The 21654-nt window shown below is 34.7% G+C and overlaps 1 protein-coding gene across 2 annotated transcripts in view; it reads left to right on the top strand.

Moving 5' to 3' along the window:
- Positions 1–21654, top strand: part of LOC150104880 (chromosome-associated kinesin KIF4-like) — a 282861-nt gene that overhangs the window by 12963 nt on the left and 248244 nt on the right. For both annotated transcript variants that reach the window (XM_090396035.1, XM_090396036.1), the window contains exons 2-3: positions 4604–4842; positions 15228–15421. In XM_090396035.1, coding sequence (XP_090252161.1) covers positions 4611–4842; positions 15228–15421 — 426 coding nt within the window. In that variant the 5' untranslated portion in view covers positions 4604–4610. The remainder of the gene's footprint in view (positions 1–4603; positions 4843–15227; positions 15422–21654) is intronic.

Here is a 21654-nt window from a genome sequence, read left to right as displayed (position 1 = left end):
AAATTTAACAAAGCATGTGGAAATGATAATATCAATGCTGAAATGTTAAAAGTTGATCTCAACACAACTACTGCCAAATTAAAAAAGGTTATACAATGAAATATGGAAGACAGAAAAAATTCCTGAACAATGGAAAGAAACAGTAATTATAAAAATCCCTAAAAAAGGAGATCTGACTAAATGTAAAAATTGGAGAGGAATAAGTTTGCTGTCAATTCCTGCAAAAGTTTTTACCAAAATTTTAATTAATAGATTAAAAAAGGAAATCGAAAATTTACTAAGAGGCAGGTTTTCGAACTGGTTGCAGAACCATTCAACAAATATTCACTCTTAGAAATAGAATCGAACAATGTATAGAATTTCAAGCTCCACTTTACCTAAACTTCATCAATTTCAGTAAAGCATTTGACTCAGTAAATAGAGAGAAACTTTGGAAAATGTTAGAAGAATACGGAATACTTATAAATTTATCAACATTATTAAGAATATGTATGATGGCAGCAAGTCTTGCATGGAAGTAGATGGAAAACTTGCAGACTTCTTTATCATTGAAACTGGAGTTAGACAGGGTTGTGTGTTATCTGGTCTATTATTTATAATTTTAATTGATTGAATTATGAAAAACTCGATCAAAAGAGATATATGTTGGGACTTTACATTCACGCTGGAAGCCCTTGATTTTGCTGATGACATAGTGCTCCTGTCCTCCAAGTTCTGTAAGTTAAATGACTTACAGCTAAAAACTGATGTCTTTGCTCGCTGCACAGAAACTGTGGGTCTACATATAAACAAGAAGAAAACCAAGGTCATGCGAATAAATGAAAAATCAAATAAAGAAATTAAGTTAAAAAATGAAACAATCGAAGATGTTGATACTTTTACATACCTTGGATCAGTAATAAATAAACAAGGCGGCACTGGGAAAGACGTTTTTACAAAGAATTGCTAAAGCACAAAATTGTTTCAGGGCACTAAACAAATTATGGAAACCATCAAATATTACAGTTAAAGTGAAAATTAATGTCTATAAATCTATTGTGCGAGCAGTACTGCTATGTGGCTCTGAAACTTGGAAACTTACCAAAGCACAAAGTAATAAAGTGGACATTTTCCAAAACAAGTGTTTAAGAAGAATTTTAAAAATCTTCTGTCCAAATACAATTACTAACGAGGCACTTTTAAAGAAAACCTTCTCTAAGTCAATAGATGAGGAGATTCGCCTAAGAAGGTGGAAATGGGCCAGACATGTTCTTTGCTTGGGAATAAACAGAATTCCCCAAGTAGCACTGAGTTGGGCTCCAGAAGGAAGATGCTCTAGAGGTCGTCCAAAATTAACTTGGAGAAGAATGATGGAATCCAAAATGAAGAGGCGAGCTGGGCAGAAGCAAGAGCAGCTGCGAGGGATAGGGGCAGATGGAAAACCAGCATTGCAGCCTTATGTGCCAGTAGGTTCGGGGAGGGGCTTTAGCGACTTGAGACAAAAACTACTTTCATTCACAGAGTACTGAAGTTCTGACTTTAAAAGGACTAAATGTAGAAAACTTGCTATCTTTGCTAATGGCAGCTATGCCCTCTGATCCTTTACAAAAGCTATTGGGTGATTTCTGTTTTCCTCTGTCTCACTTATATGGCAATATTGCAACATTACCTAAAAATAAAGCACCTTCTGGCATCATTCTTCTCATCATTTTGCTGCATAGATGAATAAGGTTAAATGTAAAAAAACTTGCTACCTTATTTTCTCTTCACCTCTGAAATACTAAAATGACAGTAGAAATAGTATTGCTGTGGTTAAAATAAAAAAACAATCTCCCTCAAATTCATATTTAGTAGGACACCCTCCCCTCAGCCATTCACAACCTTATGTTCTTTTGCACTATAACAATGAAAGTATAACAATGACCAGAAGGCAGCTATGCCATCTGGTCCCTTACAAAAGCTATTGGTTGCAGTTTCTGCTCTTTCCTCTGTCTCACTTATATGGCAATATTGCAACATTGCCTAAAAATAAAGCTGACCTTCTAGCATCATTCTTCTCATCACACTGCTGCATAGATGAATAAGGCAGATAATAAATATAAATGACCTTCTCTCACTAATCTCAAACCATAGTAAGTTTTGCTGATGATATCATGCTCCATTCATCATGTACTCATACAACAAACTTGCAGTGCTCAGACATCCCTAAAGACTGATCTCCACACTGTTGTTCACTGGGATGATAACAACCTGGTCATCTTCAACACCTCCAAAACACATTTCTGACTTGTTCTCACAAAAAAATCCTTAGTTCTTCTAACATTCTTCATACCTTATCTCTTGCTTCTTTGACTGACTTACTCCTAGCCTTTCCTGGTATGAGCACATCACTTCTATAGCATCCTTGGCTTCAAAAAATTGTGGCATCATTTTTTGCTCAAGAGGTTAATTTTCATTTGCTTAAATATTTCTCTGTACAAATCTGCCTAAACCTTGAAATACTGCTCTCACATTTGGGGTGGTACACCTAAAATCTCTAAAAATTCTAGGTGTTCAGAAGAGTACAGTTTGGTTGATTGACAACTTTCTCATAGCCTTCTTCCAGCTGCTATTTTATAGGATGATCACCTTCTGCATTGCTTCTCCTATAGATATTTCCATGGGTGATGTTTGCCAGAACTAACATCTGTCATGTCTCCAATTTCTACAGACCTACTATAACATAAGCAACAGCTGTCCAACATTCTTTTGTGGTTGAACTGTTATGGAGTGACTTTTCTAATGAAGTATTTCTCAAAGACTGCAACCTCCAGCTCTAAAAAAAAAAAAAAAAAAATCAAGTGTGGAAGTGATATAAAATATGTATATGCATAATTTTTATATCACTCCCATATATGAGTTGTAGGAAAAGCTATAGTGCTGTGTGTGTGCGTGCGTGCATCACACACTCAAAGGAATGCAGGTGAGGGTTGGGAAAGGAAAAGTTTATTGACATTTTTCTTGAAGAGTTGGAGGTTGTTGGAGAACAGTTCATGAGGAAAGCTATTCTAGAAGAGAAGGGGGGGGGGGGGTAAATAGAATAAAAGAAGAAGAGAAGCAAGTTTGCAGTTGAATTGAAAAGGCATGTTAGTCAGCTGCTACTCTTGTGTTTAATAGATCCAACAAAAGCAAAAAGAATAATGGTTGCAATTTAGTGGAGCAGTGTCCATGTAAGTACCTGTCTAGAAAAGATGCAGAGCTGAAACAGTGCATCTGTAAGATAGAAGTTGTGAATTAGAGAGGGAGTCATCTGTCAGCTGAATTGTTCTTTGACAGTGTTGACAATTTTTAGGGAGGTTTCAGGAGCATCCCAAACATGAGCAGTTTTCTAAGAATGGATGGATTTGGAATTTGTATAGAGTTACTAGATGATTCTAGTTTTTAGAATGTCTAGTTTTTTAGAGGCTGAAGAAATGTGTTTATTATGCCAGAAGAGGATGAAGGTAAATGTCTGAGGAGAGAGAGAGAGAGATCTGATTCAGTCTGGTGATTTTCAATAATGGGTGATGTAGACCAAAAGCTAAGCTGTGGATTTAGATTAGCAGAATCCATACTGGTGGTTGTTGATTAACTGGTAGGCCTCTAAGTAGTGAAGAGGCTGACGGTTAATGACTTTCTCCATTATTTTGGAGAGGACTGAAGTGCGCAATGACCATAGGATAAAAATTTATCTTGCATCCATCTTGGTTTGCACAGTTTGATTTTTCTTTACTGCATACATTTCTCTGTAACAAGCGATTTAATCTTGTACCATTCTGTTCAGCCTCCATCTCTTTGCTAAATCTCTTCATGTTAGGATTCATTTCCTCAAACAACTAAATTGCCTCATTAACAGCAGCAAATGCCTCTGCTAATGTTTTCACTCTTAACTTTTTTTTTTGAGGAGGCTTAGCTTCAACCTTTTTCTCTTCTTCCACAATTTTCTATTCTAGCTTGATAAAATCTTCATTTGAGAGCTCTCGGGGGAAGATAATTTAGCTAGCAGTTGCCATCTTGTTGCTGCTAATCACTTTTATAGCTTTGTCAAATCCTGTGAATGTATGAACATAAGTTTTCAGCTGCTTCTTCCAAACACCATTTATACACTCTGCTGTTGCCTCACTTGATGCATCTATGTTTTACAATGCAAGATATTATATTCCCTCCAAAAGTTAGAGGGTTTTCTCAACCTCCTTAGTAGCAATAAAGCCATGGGATGGAGAAAAGTAGTATTTGATGAATGTGTTAATGGGATGGCCATCATAAGTACAAGCAGGCATAAGAAGATGTGTGACTGACTATATATATTTGTGTTAAGTGATTTTTAGTGCACATTATTTGAAATTGTGTATTTCAAAAAATCTGTAATTGTGAAATATACACATCAATACAAATAAAATGATGCTGGAAATATAGTGAATTGATTATGGTGCCATGAGCTGAAAAAAAAAAAAGAATCACTTCTTTTAAGGATATCTAACAGTGCTAACATCTAGGCTTAGTTCATCTCTCTGATAATTTGAATTATTGTTACTTAAAATCCATCATTATCATTGTTCATATAAATATGTGTACCTCAGATACTGGATACTTTTTTTTTTTTTAGCACAATCATGTCAGAAAATAAAGTAATTCCTGTCAGAGTTGTATTAAGATGCCGACCCCTGGTCACAAAAGAGATTGTTGAAGGATGTCAGTTAAGTGTTCAGTTTGTTCCAAATGAGCCTCAAGTTATAGCTGGAGCTGATAAAGCATTTACATTTGACTTTGCATTCAGTCCAGATGTGGAACAAGAAGAAGTTTATAATTCTTCAGTGGCTTCATATATTGAAAATCTTTTCAAAGGTAAGTTTTCAGTTTTGTATGTTGACAGTGTAATCAAGAATTATTTTTAAAACATCTGTTTCAATATTTATTTGTACTATCTTACAAATGAATACACTAACAATGTCTTAATGTACAAGTTTGATTAACTTTATTTTATGACTCCTAATTGTTTGTAGCAGAAGTCTCCAAATTATGCACCACAAGTGGAATGGAGAACTGATTACAGTCATGTACAGCTATATTTTTTGCGGATGTTCTGTATAATTTTTATTACAAATTTCATGAATTGAAATTAGTTTGATTATATTATACATTAAGTCCACTCAGTTAGCCAAGTGGTTACATGCTCCACAACCATATGCCTTGGAAAGGAGTGTCTTGTGTTCGATTCTCGTCACTGACGTGAGGAGCTAAGGATCTTTCTCAGACATAGCAAGTTAGCCCATCTTGGGCGTGGACTGCAGGGTTTTTCTCACCAGTTTATCTGGGTGTTTTCCTCCCGCAGGCAAACTGGTCTAAAGAAGACAACGCTTCACAAATATTTACACATTGTTGAGTGTGTGTGTGGGGGGGGGGGGGTAACGACACTACCTTGTAGTGAGTTATGAAACCCAGAAAATGGGAAGCCGAGGTCCTACATGGGGCTGTTGTGCCAAAGAAGAAGAATATTATACATTAAAGATACCAAAAAATTATATACTTGGTTTTAATCCTTTACACAATGAAGCAAAACAATGTTTTGTACATGGAATATATTCACATCCGAGCTACTTATATATATAGAGGCTAATGACTTCACATCACTTACCTTAATATGTATATCATAATGCAAAGCATACACCCTTTCGGATGTGTAAAATACTATGCATAATGGGAAGAGTCACTAGCCTGAGCGGTTTCGACCTTTATCGAGGTCTCGTCAGCGGAAACCAGACCCAGGAGATAAACCAAGGTTGAATTAATGCTGAAGTCATATATATCTTATACACAATTAGCCATAAGGTGCTAGACCTTATTAATAAAAATCTCTGGTTCAGAGAAAGATGTCGAAAGTTTTTTCCCCTTGGTTCTTTGATACATTAAAGATAACAAGAAATTTTTGCTTCCTTGGGTAAAGGATTAAAATGAAGTATATAATTTCTTGTTATCTCATCATCATCAAATTCCTGACATGTACCCTCAAGGGGTGTACAGGATATCATAGTACTACATGAAAAATTTACATCATTACTAACTTCCTATCTACAATTTTCCTCCAAATCAGTCTGTTACTTGACAAGACTCCAACATTCTCAGATCTTATATTTCTATCATCTAAGATACGTTGTACCGTATCAATCCACCTATATCTTGGTCTTCCTCTGGGTCGTATTCCTGCCAACCTAGCAAAGAATGCTTGTTTCGCTAATCTTTCCTCGCCCATTCTGTTTAAGTGACCATACCACCTGAGATTAGCTCTGCTAACGCATTCCTGGATGCTGACAATGTCAAGTTCTTTCCTAATATCCTCATTTTTAATATGATATTGCCATTGATGCCATCTGTTCACGCCTCTAATCTTTCTCAGGACTCTCATATCTGCGGTCTCTAGTCTTTGGTCAAGTGTTTTACTACTGACCCAGCTCTCAAATCCATAAGTTAAAACTGGTTTGAACACTGTCTTGTATATATACAGCTGATTTACTGTTCCAACTAATTTCTCTCTTATTCCATATGAATTTATTCAGTTGACTTCCTATCGTACCAGCTTTGTTGATTCTGTTGTCTATTTCCATATTTAATTTACCATCTTTACTAAAAATCGTGCCTAAGTAGCTGAAATGTTTCACTTGTTCCACAGGTTCTTCGTTCACAACACAGTTGACATTTTCAACAATTCTACCTATTTTCATTGTCTTTGTCTTTTTAATGCTGACCTTCATACCATATCTATTACAACAGTTATTCAATTTAGTCAGGGAATCTTTCAGACTTGTAGCGTTTTTATTTAGAAGTATAACATCGTCCGCATAAAGCAAACAGCTGACATTAACATCTCCAATTTTGATACCAGGTTTAATACCACTTTCCTTCATAATGTGATCCATATAGATAATGAATAACAGAGGGGATAATGTACATCCTAGTCTCAAACCAGATATAACATTAAACCATCTTCCTGTACTTCTTTCAATTCTGACTGCTGACTTACAACTCAAATAAAGACTAAGTGTTGCTTGATATAATGTCCCATTGACACCATATAACTGTAGCGTATTGAATAGCTTTTCTCTTCGCACCTTGTCATATGCCTTTTCCAGATCGACAAAACTTAAATACAGATCTTTGCTATATTCCCATGCTTTCTCAACTATTTGTCGTAAAGTGAAGATCTGATCCTGACAGCCTTTATTTGGCCTGAATCCAGCTTTTTCTTCACCAAACTTTTCTTCCACAATTCTTCTCAACTGTTTCTCAAGTATACTTGCATAGATTTTGCCAGGAACACTGAGTAGGGAAATACCTCTGTAATTCTCACATTCAGTTCTATTTCCCTTTTTATATATGGGTACTATTAGAGCTCTACTCCAATCATCGGGAATTCGTCCCTCTGTGCAGGCTTTCTGAACTATGCTGTGCAGCCACTGTAAGACTTTTATACCACCATACGTCAGCATTTCTGGTCGAATATCATCTACTCCTGCTGCCTTTCCACATTTCGAGCCTTTGATGGCTTTTTCTACTTCAAGTGTGGATATGTATTCCTGACTGTATGCCTGTTGAGTGTTTTTTACCACTGTGCTATCACTGCTTCGTTCATTTGGCAATTTTTCGAAGTATAATTACTCCATACTTCAAGGATATCTTTTTCTGCTGTTTTCATGTCACCGTTATCATCTCTAACTCCTTTTACAGCATTCTTTTCTCCATTTCTAAGCTTCTTCAACAACTTCCAGAATAGCTTACTACCTTCCTGATATTTATTTTCTATGTACTTGCCAAAGTCCTCCCATGACTTTTGTTTAGCTAGTTTTACACATTGTTTCGCTTTCTTACATTTGTCTCTGTATTCTCTAAGAGCAAAAGCTGACTAATTTGCCAGGAACGTTTGATATGCTTTCTTCTTTTCCTTCACTGCCTCTTTAACTTCCCGTGTCCACCATGGAGTTCTGATTTTTCTATCCTTGCAGACAACCTCACCATATGCCTTGCTGGCTGAATCAATCAGGGTTTTCTTCAAGGCTTGCCACTGAATCTCCAAGGTTTGGTTCCTGTTCTCAAACTCTTTCATTTTTTCTTCAATAATCTTTGTGTATTTTAGTCTACAGTTCACATCTGAGAGCTGCTCAACTTTTATTCGCTTTAAAACTTTCTTACATGTTATTCTTTTCAATATGAAATTCAATTTTATCCCGCTCATGACTAAATTGGTGATCACTTCCAATTTCAAATCCTCTGTACACTGGTGTCCTGCACCAAGGAGAAAACATCATTATCAACAATAATATAGTCAATGAGACTTTTCTTATTCCTTGCTACTTCTCTCTCTATGTGAATTTGTGCACATTTTTATGTTGGAACATGGTGTTAGTAATAACCAGTCCATGTCCTGAGCAGAAATCTAACAGGTATTTGCCATTATTATTAGCTTTGCTTTTTTCTCCAAATTTTTCCAAAATATTTTTGTATGTCTGACAATCATTTCCTACTCTGCTGTTTAGATCCTCAACAAGGACCAACTTTTACTTTTTCCTTGTGTCAGTTGCTTTCTCTAAAGCCTCAAAAAATTCCTCCACTTCTTCCTTAGTAGAACCTTCTGTGTGACCATAGGCATAAATAAGTCTCATTGACCAATTCCACATTCTGATATTAGCCCACATCACTCTACTTGAGACTGCCTGCCATTCAAGAAGATTAGCCTCGTATTTTGTGTTGAATGCTATGGCTTCTCCTTCTTTTCCTTGATTGTCATTTCCTGAATATAACATTTTGTATTTATTGCTCAGAAAGATCTTAACAGTTTTTGTCTTTTTTGTTTCAGTCACCCCTATTATGTTGATCTGATACTTATCTAATTCCTCAGCTAGCTCCATTTCTTTGCCATTCAGGCTTCTTATGTTGATAGTACCGATCTTTAACTCTGGTGATATTGAGTTGGGGTGTGCTTTAAGATTTGTTCCAGTAGCTGACTTTTCGCTGTTCGCCCTGGTTCCCTAGCGAAAACAACCGGGGCCTTGTTTAACCGGGCGATGCCCCAGCCAGCATGAAATTTTGTCATGTTGTACCATCATTTTGTATATTGGTTTAAGCCAATAAGAATACAATTTGGTAGGCTAAATCCCAAATTGCCAGCCCATCCTCATTCATTCAGTATCCAGGTAGTTATCCAACAGGGTCCTCCACGAGAAGGTGAGGATTGGACATTAGGTCAGAAGCCCTGGTCGGTTCTCTGCATTCCTTTAAAGGCTATGTGGAGGTCTCCTCTCAGTTATACAGCTTTGACCCTTAAGCACTCCCCCCCCCCCCTACAGCCTCTATTTGGCCTGAATCCAGCTTGTTCTTCACCAAGCTTTTCTTCCACAATTCTTCTCAACCGTTTCTCAAGTATACTTGCATAGATCTTGCCAGAAACACTTGGTAGGGAAATACCTCTGTAATTCTCACATCCAGTTCTATTTCCCTTTTTATATATGGGTACTATTAGAGCTCTGCTCCAATCATCGGGAATTCGTCCCTCTGTCCAGGCTTTCTGAACTATGCAGTGTAGCCACTGTAAGACTTTTATACCACCATACGTCAGCATTTCTGGTTCGAATATCATCTACTCCTGTTGCCTTTCCACACACATTTCAGGCCTTTGATGGCTCTTTTTCTTCAAATAAGGATATGTATTTGGATATTTGGACAAGTATGGATATTTCTTGTTATCTTTAGAACCAAGGTAAAAAGGTAATCTTCCTTTTGAACAAATCCCTTATGTGTTATTCCTTTTGTGATTGAATCACACAATCATGGTTTTTGTGAGCTTAGTAATTGTCATTTTGCACTTCATCTTTTGGTCTTAGGATCATCACATTGAAAGAACTCTCTTGTCCCTAATAATGATGCTGTTCAGGAAACCAGGTTCACTGTTGGCTATTTGAACAAAATCTTTTCAAATGGCCAATCATTAGAGTTTCATCATGCAAACAGCATCGAAACAAACTTTGTGCACATCCCCCCCCCCCATTTGGCAACCTTATTGCTTCCTTATTCAAATTTAATCATTTGCCAGTATTCTCACTAATAATGGATGATCATTTGCTAATTTGTAAATTGCACACTCTGTCCACCATTAGGGAATATTGGTCATTTGGAGGATCACCTGATGAAACACATAATGACTTTTCCACAGCTGTACAAAAAACCTTATATTGCTCTATTGCTCTTTCATTCTTTGACTTCTGATGATGTTAGAGATGATGCAGAAAGAACATTCATACAAAAAATAATAATAAATAAATAATAATAATAATAAATAGTGAAGGCTTGCATTGGTGGACTGCTAAGGTCACACTTAATGCTTCTATAATGTATTTTCTTGGAGTAGTATTTATTTATTTTTATGGTAATTCCATCCATGAAAAATTAATCTATAGTACATTTGGTATCTTGGATTGGCAGAAAGGTGGGGGAGGAAGAAGAAATTTGTGAACATTGGATTTGAAGACTTGTATATTGTATTCATTCAGAAGAAAAATTTGTCTGATTTTGAGGTAGATCTGTAAAAGGGTGTTGAATAGAGTCACATGTATTTAATAGATGTAAGAGAGAGAGAGAGAGAGAGCAGGGAAATTATTGATTCTAGTTCTGATAAACAGTAGCCAGGAAAATCATCATCCTTTGAGGGAATTAGGTCCAGTGGCCTGTTCTGGTCTCATTTCACCATTTCCTCATTTGTTCCTATAAAGAAAATGTCTGCTGAAAGAGAGTGGAGTGAGTTAGTAAGAGATGGATCATTAATTTTTCGGGAGTTCTTAGGGGCACTGCTCCAAATGTGAGAGGAGTATTTAATGGTTGGATGAATTTGTATAGAGTTAATGGCTGTTCAGAGGTAAATGCCTTGCATAAAAGAGATACATTAATTTTTTTTTGGATGTTAAAAAGCCAATATTTGTAATATGTAATATTTGTAAATTTATACCATGAGAGATTAAAGGTTATAGTAATCCCAAGAAGAGAAATCTCATCTTGACTAGAAATTTGTTGTCAAAAGTAAGAATGGAAGAAAAGGGTTCTTTTCTGTGAAAAATAAAATAGGTTTGACTTTTGTTAGCATTGAAATTTATAAGGTTATAAGCACCTGCTGAAGAATGGTTTGGAGATGAGAATTCAAGGTAATAGAAGTTGATTTGTGGTAGTTTTTGTTAGTGTAGTATAAGGTTTGTTGAATGAGGAAAGAAGAGTGCAGTGAAAAGCTCAGATTTTGGATTTGAGGTTAACTGGAGAAAGGCCACTGATATATAGAAGAGTAGAAAGACAGACCCTTGTGGAACACAAGCATAAGTTGCAAAGTTTGAAGGTAATAGTCCCACCATTTTTTTTTTTTTTTTTTTTTTTTTTTTTTTTTTTTTTCCCATCTGGATGCACATTATGTGCATTAAGAGAGAAAGCTGGCAACCCAATTGCGGAAATCAACCATCAAGATAAGTTCCAACCATTTGATCATAGTATCAGAAGGGGGGGTGGTCTCGGTTAAGGATGTGACTGTTTCGATATAGGTTAGTGATGGTGATCACAGGAAACGAATCATGCTGAATTACAAAGCTGGATGCTGAACTCAGGACAATACCATATTTTTGTTCCTTTGGTATTTACTGAATGAGAAAATATCGGCAATGCATGAGAAGTATTGAAAATATGCTAAAATGGTGCAGCATCTGCACATGCTGCACCTAAAATGACACAGAGTATAACGAACAGATAGCATGGTTGTGAAATGGATGTGCAGCCTTATCAAGCAAGAGATTGATAACAAGATCATGTGGAAGGAATATTGTGAGAATAAGGATGAGGAGTTATGAAATGTATAGCCAGAATACTTATTACATGGATTGTATGAAAAGCAAAGTTGGAGTATGAAAAGAAATTGTCTATACAGGCTAAAAGCAACCCAAAAATTTATATCATTATGCTGAACATAAAAATATAAATAAAGGAAAGTAAATTGCTGAAAGTAAAGCAAAGAATAACTTTACTGAATACAGATGTTACATTTGTCTGAAGACAGATGTGATTATGAAAATGATCTCTCACTTTACTAAGATTATCAACATGGCATATGCAACATCGACCATAGTGTAACTACTATGTTGGATGAAGAAAAAAGTAGAGAGATGCATAACTAGACAAAAATATGGCAATAGTGTGGTAGATGGGATATTTGCACACATGCTAAAAGAATGTTCAGCTGATCTGGTTGTATAATTTGAGTGTCAGCTCAGGAAAAATCCCACAGGAATGAAAATAATGTATGATAGTTCTTATATACAAGGGTGGTGAAAAAAATGATGTGTCTAACTACTGATCTATCAGTATCTCTGGAGTGGTGGTGAAGATTTTAGACAAGTTGATAAGAATTCACATTGAAAAATCGATTGACAAACAAGCTATATTTTGCAAGGAGCGGTATGGGTTACTAAAGGGAGATCATATTTGAGTAATTTGTTCATATTTTATAATGATGTTATGGCTCAGCTGGATAAACATAATAGATATACTTTGATATTCTTGACTTTTCTAAGGCACATGACAAGATGTTACATGAAAGACTGTTGCATAAATTATATATAGGATTGGAATATAAAGTGTTGACTTGAATAACAGAATGATTGACAGGTATCAGAAAGTGGTAGTTAGAGGATGGGAGTCTGTACTAATTTGATATTGGGAAGGACCTGATAGAAGATGTTCAATTATTGGTTGAAAATGCAGAGATTTGGCAGGGCACTCAGGGATGCTACATATATGCAGCACTTGCAGAATGACTTGAATAGGATGGAACTACAGGTGCATGTTAATGGTTGTTGATGCAACATTAGTAAGCGTAAAGTTATGTGTTTTGCTGTGATTAGATTTCCAGTGGTATGTTATACTGGTGGAATTTTGCTTGGAGAAACTGATGATGCTAGGAATCTTAGAGTTTGGTGGATAAGATAAGTTGCAGTTCAGTGGTGACAACAAAGATTGCAGATATGAATTGTGTTGCTGAAATGAACATTGACATTTAAGGAAAGCCTTGATATGACTGCACCTGAACTGAGCTGTGCAGATTTGGTCATCCGGGTTTCAAGGGGTTAAAGTGGGCAGAGGGTGCAAAGAAGAGTTATAAAAATTTTATCAGGATTATGGAATGTAGATGAGACAGACTGAGTGTGGGTGACCTGCAGACACTAGTAAGCAGGAGGAGGATTAATATGATAGAGACATGTAAAATTCTGAAAGGGTGTTATGAGATACTGGTTGGAGTTTTTCATTATACGAAAGGTGGAGAGAGGAGAAGAGGATATCTGTAGAAATCAAGTTTGTGTGCAAAGGGGTGAGAGCTAAATTTTTCTCTCATGGAACAGTTTGCCTGTTGAAGTGGTGAATGCATTGAATGTGGATGAGTTTAAGAGATGGTATAAGAGGTGCCATGAGTGATGGATGGCCTCCTTCAATGAGTCAGTGATAATTTTTCAGCTCTTTTAAAACATGTGCAGCAGTTCTTCATCACTTTTTCACTATTGTTCAATTGTTATTAAATTCAGTATTGCTAAATTAAATCATCATTATACATCAGTGACTCATTGAATTAATGAAATAATTAACCTCTCCTCTAGCCATATCTTAATTCTTTGTAAAAGCTACATAGATTCACTTATGTAACTCATTGGCATCTATGTAGGTGATAATGACTTTTCAACTTGCAACACCTGCTTTTTATAACTGTTCTTATGGTTAATAACTAAAACACAGTAATGACCCAAATTGGTATGCATAAGAATCTAATGACTGACTGAGTCAACTGTAAAAATTGAGTATCAGTCACAGGTGGCTTATTATTCAATTGATATAAAAATTGAAGAGCATTATTACAAAAGCTACATTTGTAATACTCTTTAATTTTTATATAAATTTCCTCAAATTTTGAAATTTTTTACCTTTTATCTAAGGAGATGAAATTTAATACTTAAATTCTTATTTCTCACAAGCACATTATAAATTGGAATTCATTCCTGAAAACCCATTTCATATCATAAATGCCAAAACCGACCATGAAAATACACAAATATTATATGAAATAGCGTTTCAAGGATGAATTTCAATTTATAATGAGAAAAAAATAAATAAATAAATGAAAATTGATGTAACTGCTTCTTTGCACTTGTAGTCAATTAAATAAGTGTAGGACTTTCCTGTAATGGGATGATGCCTGTTTGAACGTTGATTTTTTTTTTTTTTTTAGTTTATTTAATATGTAATGAAATTAATTTAAATAAAATTTTTATGCCAGATTTTACAAAATAAATATCAGGGAAATTTAGAATGGAACAAACTGAGGTTGCCTGCAGAAAATCACTCATTCTCAAAAAAGGAATCTGATATTTCAAAAAGCATGATGATAAAATAATTATCTAAAATGGGATGATATCATATACATTTACTCCATATTATCTTTAAGTTGCATGCACAAAAAATGTTTATCAGCCATTATCACATATCATTTGCTGGGCTATGATGTTAATGGCTATGACTTCTATGTACAATTAATATTGTGCAAAAACTGCAATAAACATAATCATCTATCTTCTATCACTAAACGTCAGTAGAGCCTTCACTTTAGTGAAAGGAAAAACAGTAATCACCAGCAACTGCCAATACTTGCCTACTGTATTGTTATTGAGTCACATGCATGAAGAAGAAATGTTTTCTCTTCCATCTGTAACTAGTTGTCATAGTAGTCTGGTAACAATCGCGTTGCACATCATTACTGAAATTGCATATAACACAATTTGTATTGGTGTACAAATCTGATATTTTTGCCATTTATAGTTGACTCATTATAACAATGCCAAAACGTCCTCACCAAAGTCCGATATGCAGAATGCTGTTCTTAAGAAAATTCGCTATAGCAAACTACTACTACTTCTCCCTATAGGTCTGCTATTGCCAAAGTTGACTGCATTTTGTAAATATATTTTATTGTGAGATTCAAGTAGCTTTACACTTTTCACTTAAGAATAGCTCTTCAGTAGTAGTTCTAGTATTAACTCTATACACATATATATACTGGCTCATTAATCCCAGTGTTATATTACATAAACACTCACAGATTGGTTCTTATGATAAATATTCTGTTGACTTAAATTTGCCTTAATGTTTATTTTCCTTTTCATCTACAGGTTATAATGTTACAGTTCTTGCATATGGACAAACTGGATCAGGAAAAACTCACACAATGGGTACCTCTTATACAATGGCTATAAAAGAAGATTCAAGTAAAGTTGGAATTATACAAAGAGCAGTTCAGGATATATTTGATGCAATTCAACAAAAACAAGACTCTGAATTTCTTATAAAAGTTTCATTTTTGGAGGTAATACTTGTACATGATTTTTATCTTTACATTTCAGATTCTTCTTAAGTTTGTTATAATAATGAAGCAATCAAAACCATAATTGTTTGCTAAATAATATTATACCTTCTTATAAATTTCATTCTAAATTTAATTTTAGTTAACACTTGCTTTATCTCTCTATTATGATAAAATAGTTTTATATATTTCATTGAATTGTATGGTGGCATGCTTCCATGTCTCCATTGCAATAGTTAGTTCTACTTATGTATAATCAGTAAATATTAGAAAATATGTAATATTTTAGCACATTATGCATTCCAAAGCTCTTGTTCAGTAAAATTTTAAATTCTATTTAAGTAGTTTATATAGTGCAATATGCATGAAATAATTGTTCTTACATTGTTCCTTTCCTCCAATGAAGAGCATGTTGATTTCACTGGTGTTAGATGCATCTTTTGGCATTCCTTTTTTATTTTTATTTTTTTAAAAGGAGAAAGAGCTTCATCTAATACCAGTGAAATCAACATGCTCTTCATTGGGGGAAAGGAACAATGCATTGCAAATCAGTACAGAAGAAATTCTTTCAACAGCTGTTCCACTCTCTTCCAAATGTGAGCAGTTCAAAACTGAATAAATAATTGAATGATTGAAGATCATACAGCTTCAGTCACCATCCACTTGAGAAGAGCCAAAATTAAGTTATCAAGTCTTTCCATGCCTACTGGCACATAAGGCTGCAATGCTGGTTTTCCATCTGCCCCTGTCCCTTGCAGCTGTGCTTGCTTCTGTCCAACTTGCCTATCTTGCCTTCCTTCATTTCGGATTCCATTATTCTTCTCCAAGTTAATTTTGGATGACCTCTAAAGCATCTTCCTTCTGGAGCCCAAATCAGTACTTGAGGAATTCTGTTTATCCCCATGCGAAGAGCATGTGCAGTCCATTTCCATCTTCTTAGGCGGATCTCTTCATCTATTGACTTGGAGAAGGTTTTCTTTAAAAGTTCCTTGTTAGTAATTGTATTTGGCCAGAAGATTTTTAAAATTCTTCTTAAACACTTCTTTTGGAAAATGTCCAATTTATTACTTTGTGCCTTGGTAAGTTTCCAAGTTTCAGAGCCATATAACAGTACTGCTAGCACAATAGATTTATAGACATTAATTTTCACTTTAACTGTAATATTTGATACTTTCCATAATTTGTTTAATGACCTGAAACAATTTTGTGCTTTAGCAATTCTTTGTAAAAACTTCTTTGTCAGTGCCGCCTTGTTTATTTATTACTGCTCCAAGGTATGTAAAAGTATCAACATCTTCAATTGTTTCATTTTTAACTTAATTTCTTTATTTGATTTTTCATTTATTCACATGACCTTGGTTTTCTTCTTGTTTATATGTAGATCCACAGTTTCTGCGCAGTGAGCAAAGTCATCAGTTTTTAGCTGTAAGTCATTTAACTTGGAGGATAGGAGCACTATGTCATCAGCAAAATCAAGGGCTTACATGTGTGGATGTAAAGTCCCAAAGTATTCCTCTCTTTTGATGCTTCATTGAGTTTTTCATGATCCACTCAATTAAAATTATAAATAATAGACCAGATAGCACACAACCCAGACTAACTCCAGTATCAATTATAAAGAAGTCTGTAAGTTTTCCATCTATTTCCACGCAAGACTTGCTGCCATTATGCATATTCTTAATAATATTGAGAAATTTATAAGGTATTCTTCTAATATTTTCCAAAGTTTCTCTCTATTTACTAAGTCAAATGCTTTACTGAAATTGATGAAGTTTAAGTAAAGTGGGGCTTGAAATTCTGTACATTGTTTGATTATATTTCTAAGAGTGAATACAGGCAGCCCTCAGTTTATGACAGTTCAATTTATGCCTATTCACAATAATGCCAGATGCCTGCTTGTGCTTTCTTACTGTAGTGTGGTCTGACTGAGAAACAACGCTAGCAAGCACTCTAGTGTTTGAGTGTTTACCGCACTACTATGACGTATATGTATCAAACCTAGTTTTACTGTTGAATCTACCTAATTGTTCTATTTAATTTTTTTTTTACATACGTATTTAAATTGATAAAGTACGTAATGACATACCATGTCTGATAAAAGAAGTGCAGAAAAGTTAGCATGACTTGGTTTTAAGAAGGTGCAGAAATCAATCACACTTGAAAAGAAGATGGAGGTGACTCGAAGAATGGAAGATGGGCAGCCACGTACTAATGTCTGTAGAAGTATGAACTTGCCTCCATCGACTGTTACTACAATTATGAGAAATGTAGATAGAATAAAACAGTCTGTGCAACAATCTACAGCAGTACTAAATGCAAAACATGTAAGTTAAAGCAGGGGTAAACTTCATGAAAAAATGGAAAAATTATTATCATTATGGGTGGATGACTTGAATCAGAAAAACATTCCTCTGACGCAGGCTGTTATAACTGAGAAAACAAAAACAATTTTTGAGGATCTTAAAAAGACAGATGGAAGCGAAGAAACATTTTTAGGAAGCAAAGGTTGGTTCATGAGATTTAAGTCTCAAAGTAAGTGCCATAGTGTCAAATTATGTGGTGAGGCAGCAAGTGCAGATGTTGTGGCAGTGGCTGTTTTTTTTTAAAGAATTTCATGACTGTGTAGAACAAGGAAGTTATCCTCTTTATTTCATTTTTAATGTTGATGAGACTGGGCTCTACTGGAAAAAATTGCCATCACGCACCTTCATTTTCTGTGAAGAACATTCCGCTCCAGGTTTTAAAGCAGCGAAAAATAGACTTACGCTTTTGTTGGGGGCAAATGTCTCCAGAACCTTGAAGCTTAGACCAATGTTGGTGTACCATTCACACTCCTTCAAGGGTCTAAAAGCCATGCTGCCAGTCTATTGGAAATGGAACAAGAAAGCTCGGGTTACACAAGACGTTTTTATAGATTGGTACACAAATTATTTTTGTCCTATCGTGCTTCACTTCTGTAAAGAAAATGATTTGCCAGCCAAGGCATTGCTTCTCTTGGATAATGCTCCTGGACATCCTCAAAACCTTGCTGAAGTAAGAACACCCATTGGATGTCAAGATTGTTTACATGCCCCCAAACACAACATCACTTTTGCAACCGAAGGATCAGTGAATTATATCAATCTTCAAAGCCTATTACCTCCATATAACATTTATGAAAATAGTAAGATTCTTGGACATTTCAGGAAAAACTATTAAAGACTATTGGTGGTCATTCGATATTTTGAAGGGCATTAACAACTTCAAGGCAGCTTGGAACGAAGTGTCAGCAAAGTGTTTAAAAGGAGCATGGCGAAAACAGCATTTATGCACAACTTCGAGAAATTAGAGCATGAGGAGAGTGTTATTGAAGACGTTACCAAGCTTGCACGAGAGGTGGGATTAGACTATATTACAGCTGAAGATGTGACAGAAGTCTTAGAGAGCTGTAATAAACTGCTTTCCAATAAAGACTTAAAAGAATTAGCCAAACAGTTAAATCAATATCCAAAGGAGGAGAAAGAAAACGAAGAAGGTCCTCTGAGAGATATAAAAACAGCTGATTTCCAGTGTATCCTTGCAAGCATAGAGACATTGACTGAACTCTGTGAAATGGACCACGATTGTGAACAGAGTGCAAACGTAAAAAGGAATGTAATCGCATCTATTCGACCTTACACTGAACTCCTTAAAGAAAGAAAAGAAAATCTAGGCAGTTAACACTGGATACTTTTTTCAAAAAAAAAAAAAAAAATGCAGGTGATCTGAAACCAGGAACTTCAACATGTAAATATGTAATATCTTTTCTGAGTTTCATATTTTTTGTATATGATTTTTTGTTTCGTTATTCATCATCATGCATATCAAGGATTTATGCCTAGCGTGTCCTGTTCCGGCTTTAGAAGTCATCATTTAAGAGGACATCCTGGTTTACTTTAAGGCTTGTTTTGGTAATCTTTCTATTTCATTCTTTGAATGTGTTCAATCCATTTATGTTTATATTTTTTAATTTTTTCTATTACTGGTCCATGGTTTAATTCTTTCATAATTTCTTCGTTTCTTTTGTGATCAAATAGAGTATACTTGGCAGTTTTTCTCATAAACTTCATTTCTGCTGTTGTTAATCTTTGTTAGTCTTTTTGTTTTATTGTCCAGATTTCACTTCCATACAATAAGACTGGTAGGGCTAATGTATTGTATACTTTTAATCTGGTTTGTTTTTGAACTAGGTTTGGTTTAAATAGAGTTAATTACACCTTTTATTTTTAAATATTTTGCAATTTTTGTGTTGATATCTTTTTCATTTTCATATGTGATCATATATCCTAGGTAGTTAAATGAATTCACCTGTTCTAAGATCTTCTTAGTTCTTGCTGGATCTTGTCCTTTAAAGGGCCATAGTTTTTGATTTTTCTGTTGATATTATCATATCATAATCTTTGAGATCTAAAATAGCTTTCTATAAGTTATCTTCAGAATTTGTAATTATTATTTGGTTGTCGGCAAAAAGGAGAGTGTTTAAGTTCACAGTAGGAGAAAGTTTAATAATACCTTGATGGAAATTTTTATTCCATTTTATTATTTGATTTAGGTAAATATTAAAAAGAGTTGCTGAGAGAGGGCATCCCTGTCGGACCCCTTGGTTTATCTCTCTCATATATGATAGCTCATGATTTAATCTTATTTGTATTTGATTATTTTCATATATACTTATGATAGCTTTTAGGATATTATTAGGTATTTGTCTTTCTTTTAATATGGTAAATAAAATGCTTATTTTAACTTTGTCAAATGCTTTTTCAATGTCGATAAATGCAATATGTGTTTCTATGTATTCTCTTCTTTTCTCTATTATTAATTTTAGGCAAAAGACCAGGTCTATACATGATCGTCCTTTTCTAAATCCATTCCGTACATCTAAAATTCGTTTTCATTATTAATAATTTTATTTTAACAAATATATATGTATGTATTACAAAGCTTTAAATATAATAATGTTACACATACTTCATGTGCATATTTTTTGACTGCACAGAACATAACTTTGTACCTCCCATTAAAATTAGGTTTGTTTTATGCCGAATCTGTTTACGCCCGTTTTTTCAGGAACAGAAGTGAAGCGTAAACCAAAGGCTGCCTGTATTTGTTGGATGGTTCTGCAACCAGTTCGGAAACCTGCCTGTTTTTCTCTTAGTAAATTTTCAATTTCCTTTTTTAATCTATTAATTAAAATTTTGGTGAAAACTTTTGAGGGAATTGAAAGCAAACTTATTCCTCTCCAATTTTCACGCTTGGTCAAATCTCCTTTTTTGTTGATTTTTATAATTACTGCTTCTTTCCGTTGTCAAGGAATTTTTTTCTGTCTTCCATATTTCGTTGTATAACCTTTGCTAGATTTTAGTGCCTTCAGGGCATCTTTGACTTCGCTCGACGAAATCTCGTCTTCGGAAATGTTCAAAGTGGGTATTACATTAGTTGTAATATTTTGCGCCTGTTGAGATCCTGTATCTACCTTTACATTCAAAGTTTCTTCAAAATAGTCTTTCCATCTTGTTTCGATTTTGGAGTCAATCGTCAATAACTTGTTTGTCTCTAATGGAGGAAGGGATTGCTTTTTTGTTAACATCGATTTGTTTTATAATCTGATAAAGTTGTCTAATTCGTTCATTTTCTGCAGCATATTGTGCTTCTTTTGCTAATTCATCAATATATTTTCTCTTGTCGGTTCTTGTGGCTATCTTCTTCACACTTTTAATTAGTTCATTATAGCAATTGCTATGCACCTTATATAATCGTTCTGAATTTGTATTGTTCATTAATGATTTAATCTTTTTTCTCTCTTCAATGATCTTCCAAGTTTCTGCAGTTGACCTTTTTTTTTTCTTCTTTTTTTTTTCGTTTGCCAATTACATCTTCAATAACTTCATTGTATGTATTCCTGAAGTCTCTCTGGTATTCTTCTACTTTGTTGTTTTCTACTGTTACATCTTGATTTTCCTTTATTTCTAATATATTGAATCTGTTTTTTATCTCCAAAGTAAACTTTTCTCTTGTTTTTTAATTTTTCAATATCAAATGCAGTTCTCGAACTTCTTTTCTTTCGTAATACACTTTGAAGTTTTAATTTCAACTTCGTCACTAACAAGAAGTGGTCAGAACCAACATCTGCACCACGTTTGACTCTCACATCAAGCATGGATCTTACGAATTTACTACTGATAGCAGTTGGGTTATTCTACTACCCGCCCCAACATGGG

The sequence above is a fragment of the Typopeltis vanoorti genome, chromosome 7 (genome assembly GCF_054136105.1).
Source record: "Typopeltis vanoorti isolate ZY-2024b chromosome 7, IOZ_Tvanoo_1.0, whole genome shotgun sequence".
Classification (NCBI taxonomy): Eukaryota; Metazoa; Arthropoda; class Arachnida; order Uropygi; family Thelyphonidae; genus Typopeltis; species Typopeltis vanoorti.
Note: the sequence above shows the minus strand (reverse complement) of the source record. Positions and strands in the feature narration are given on the sequence as shown.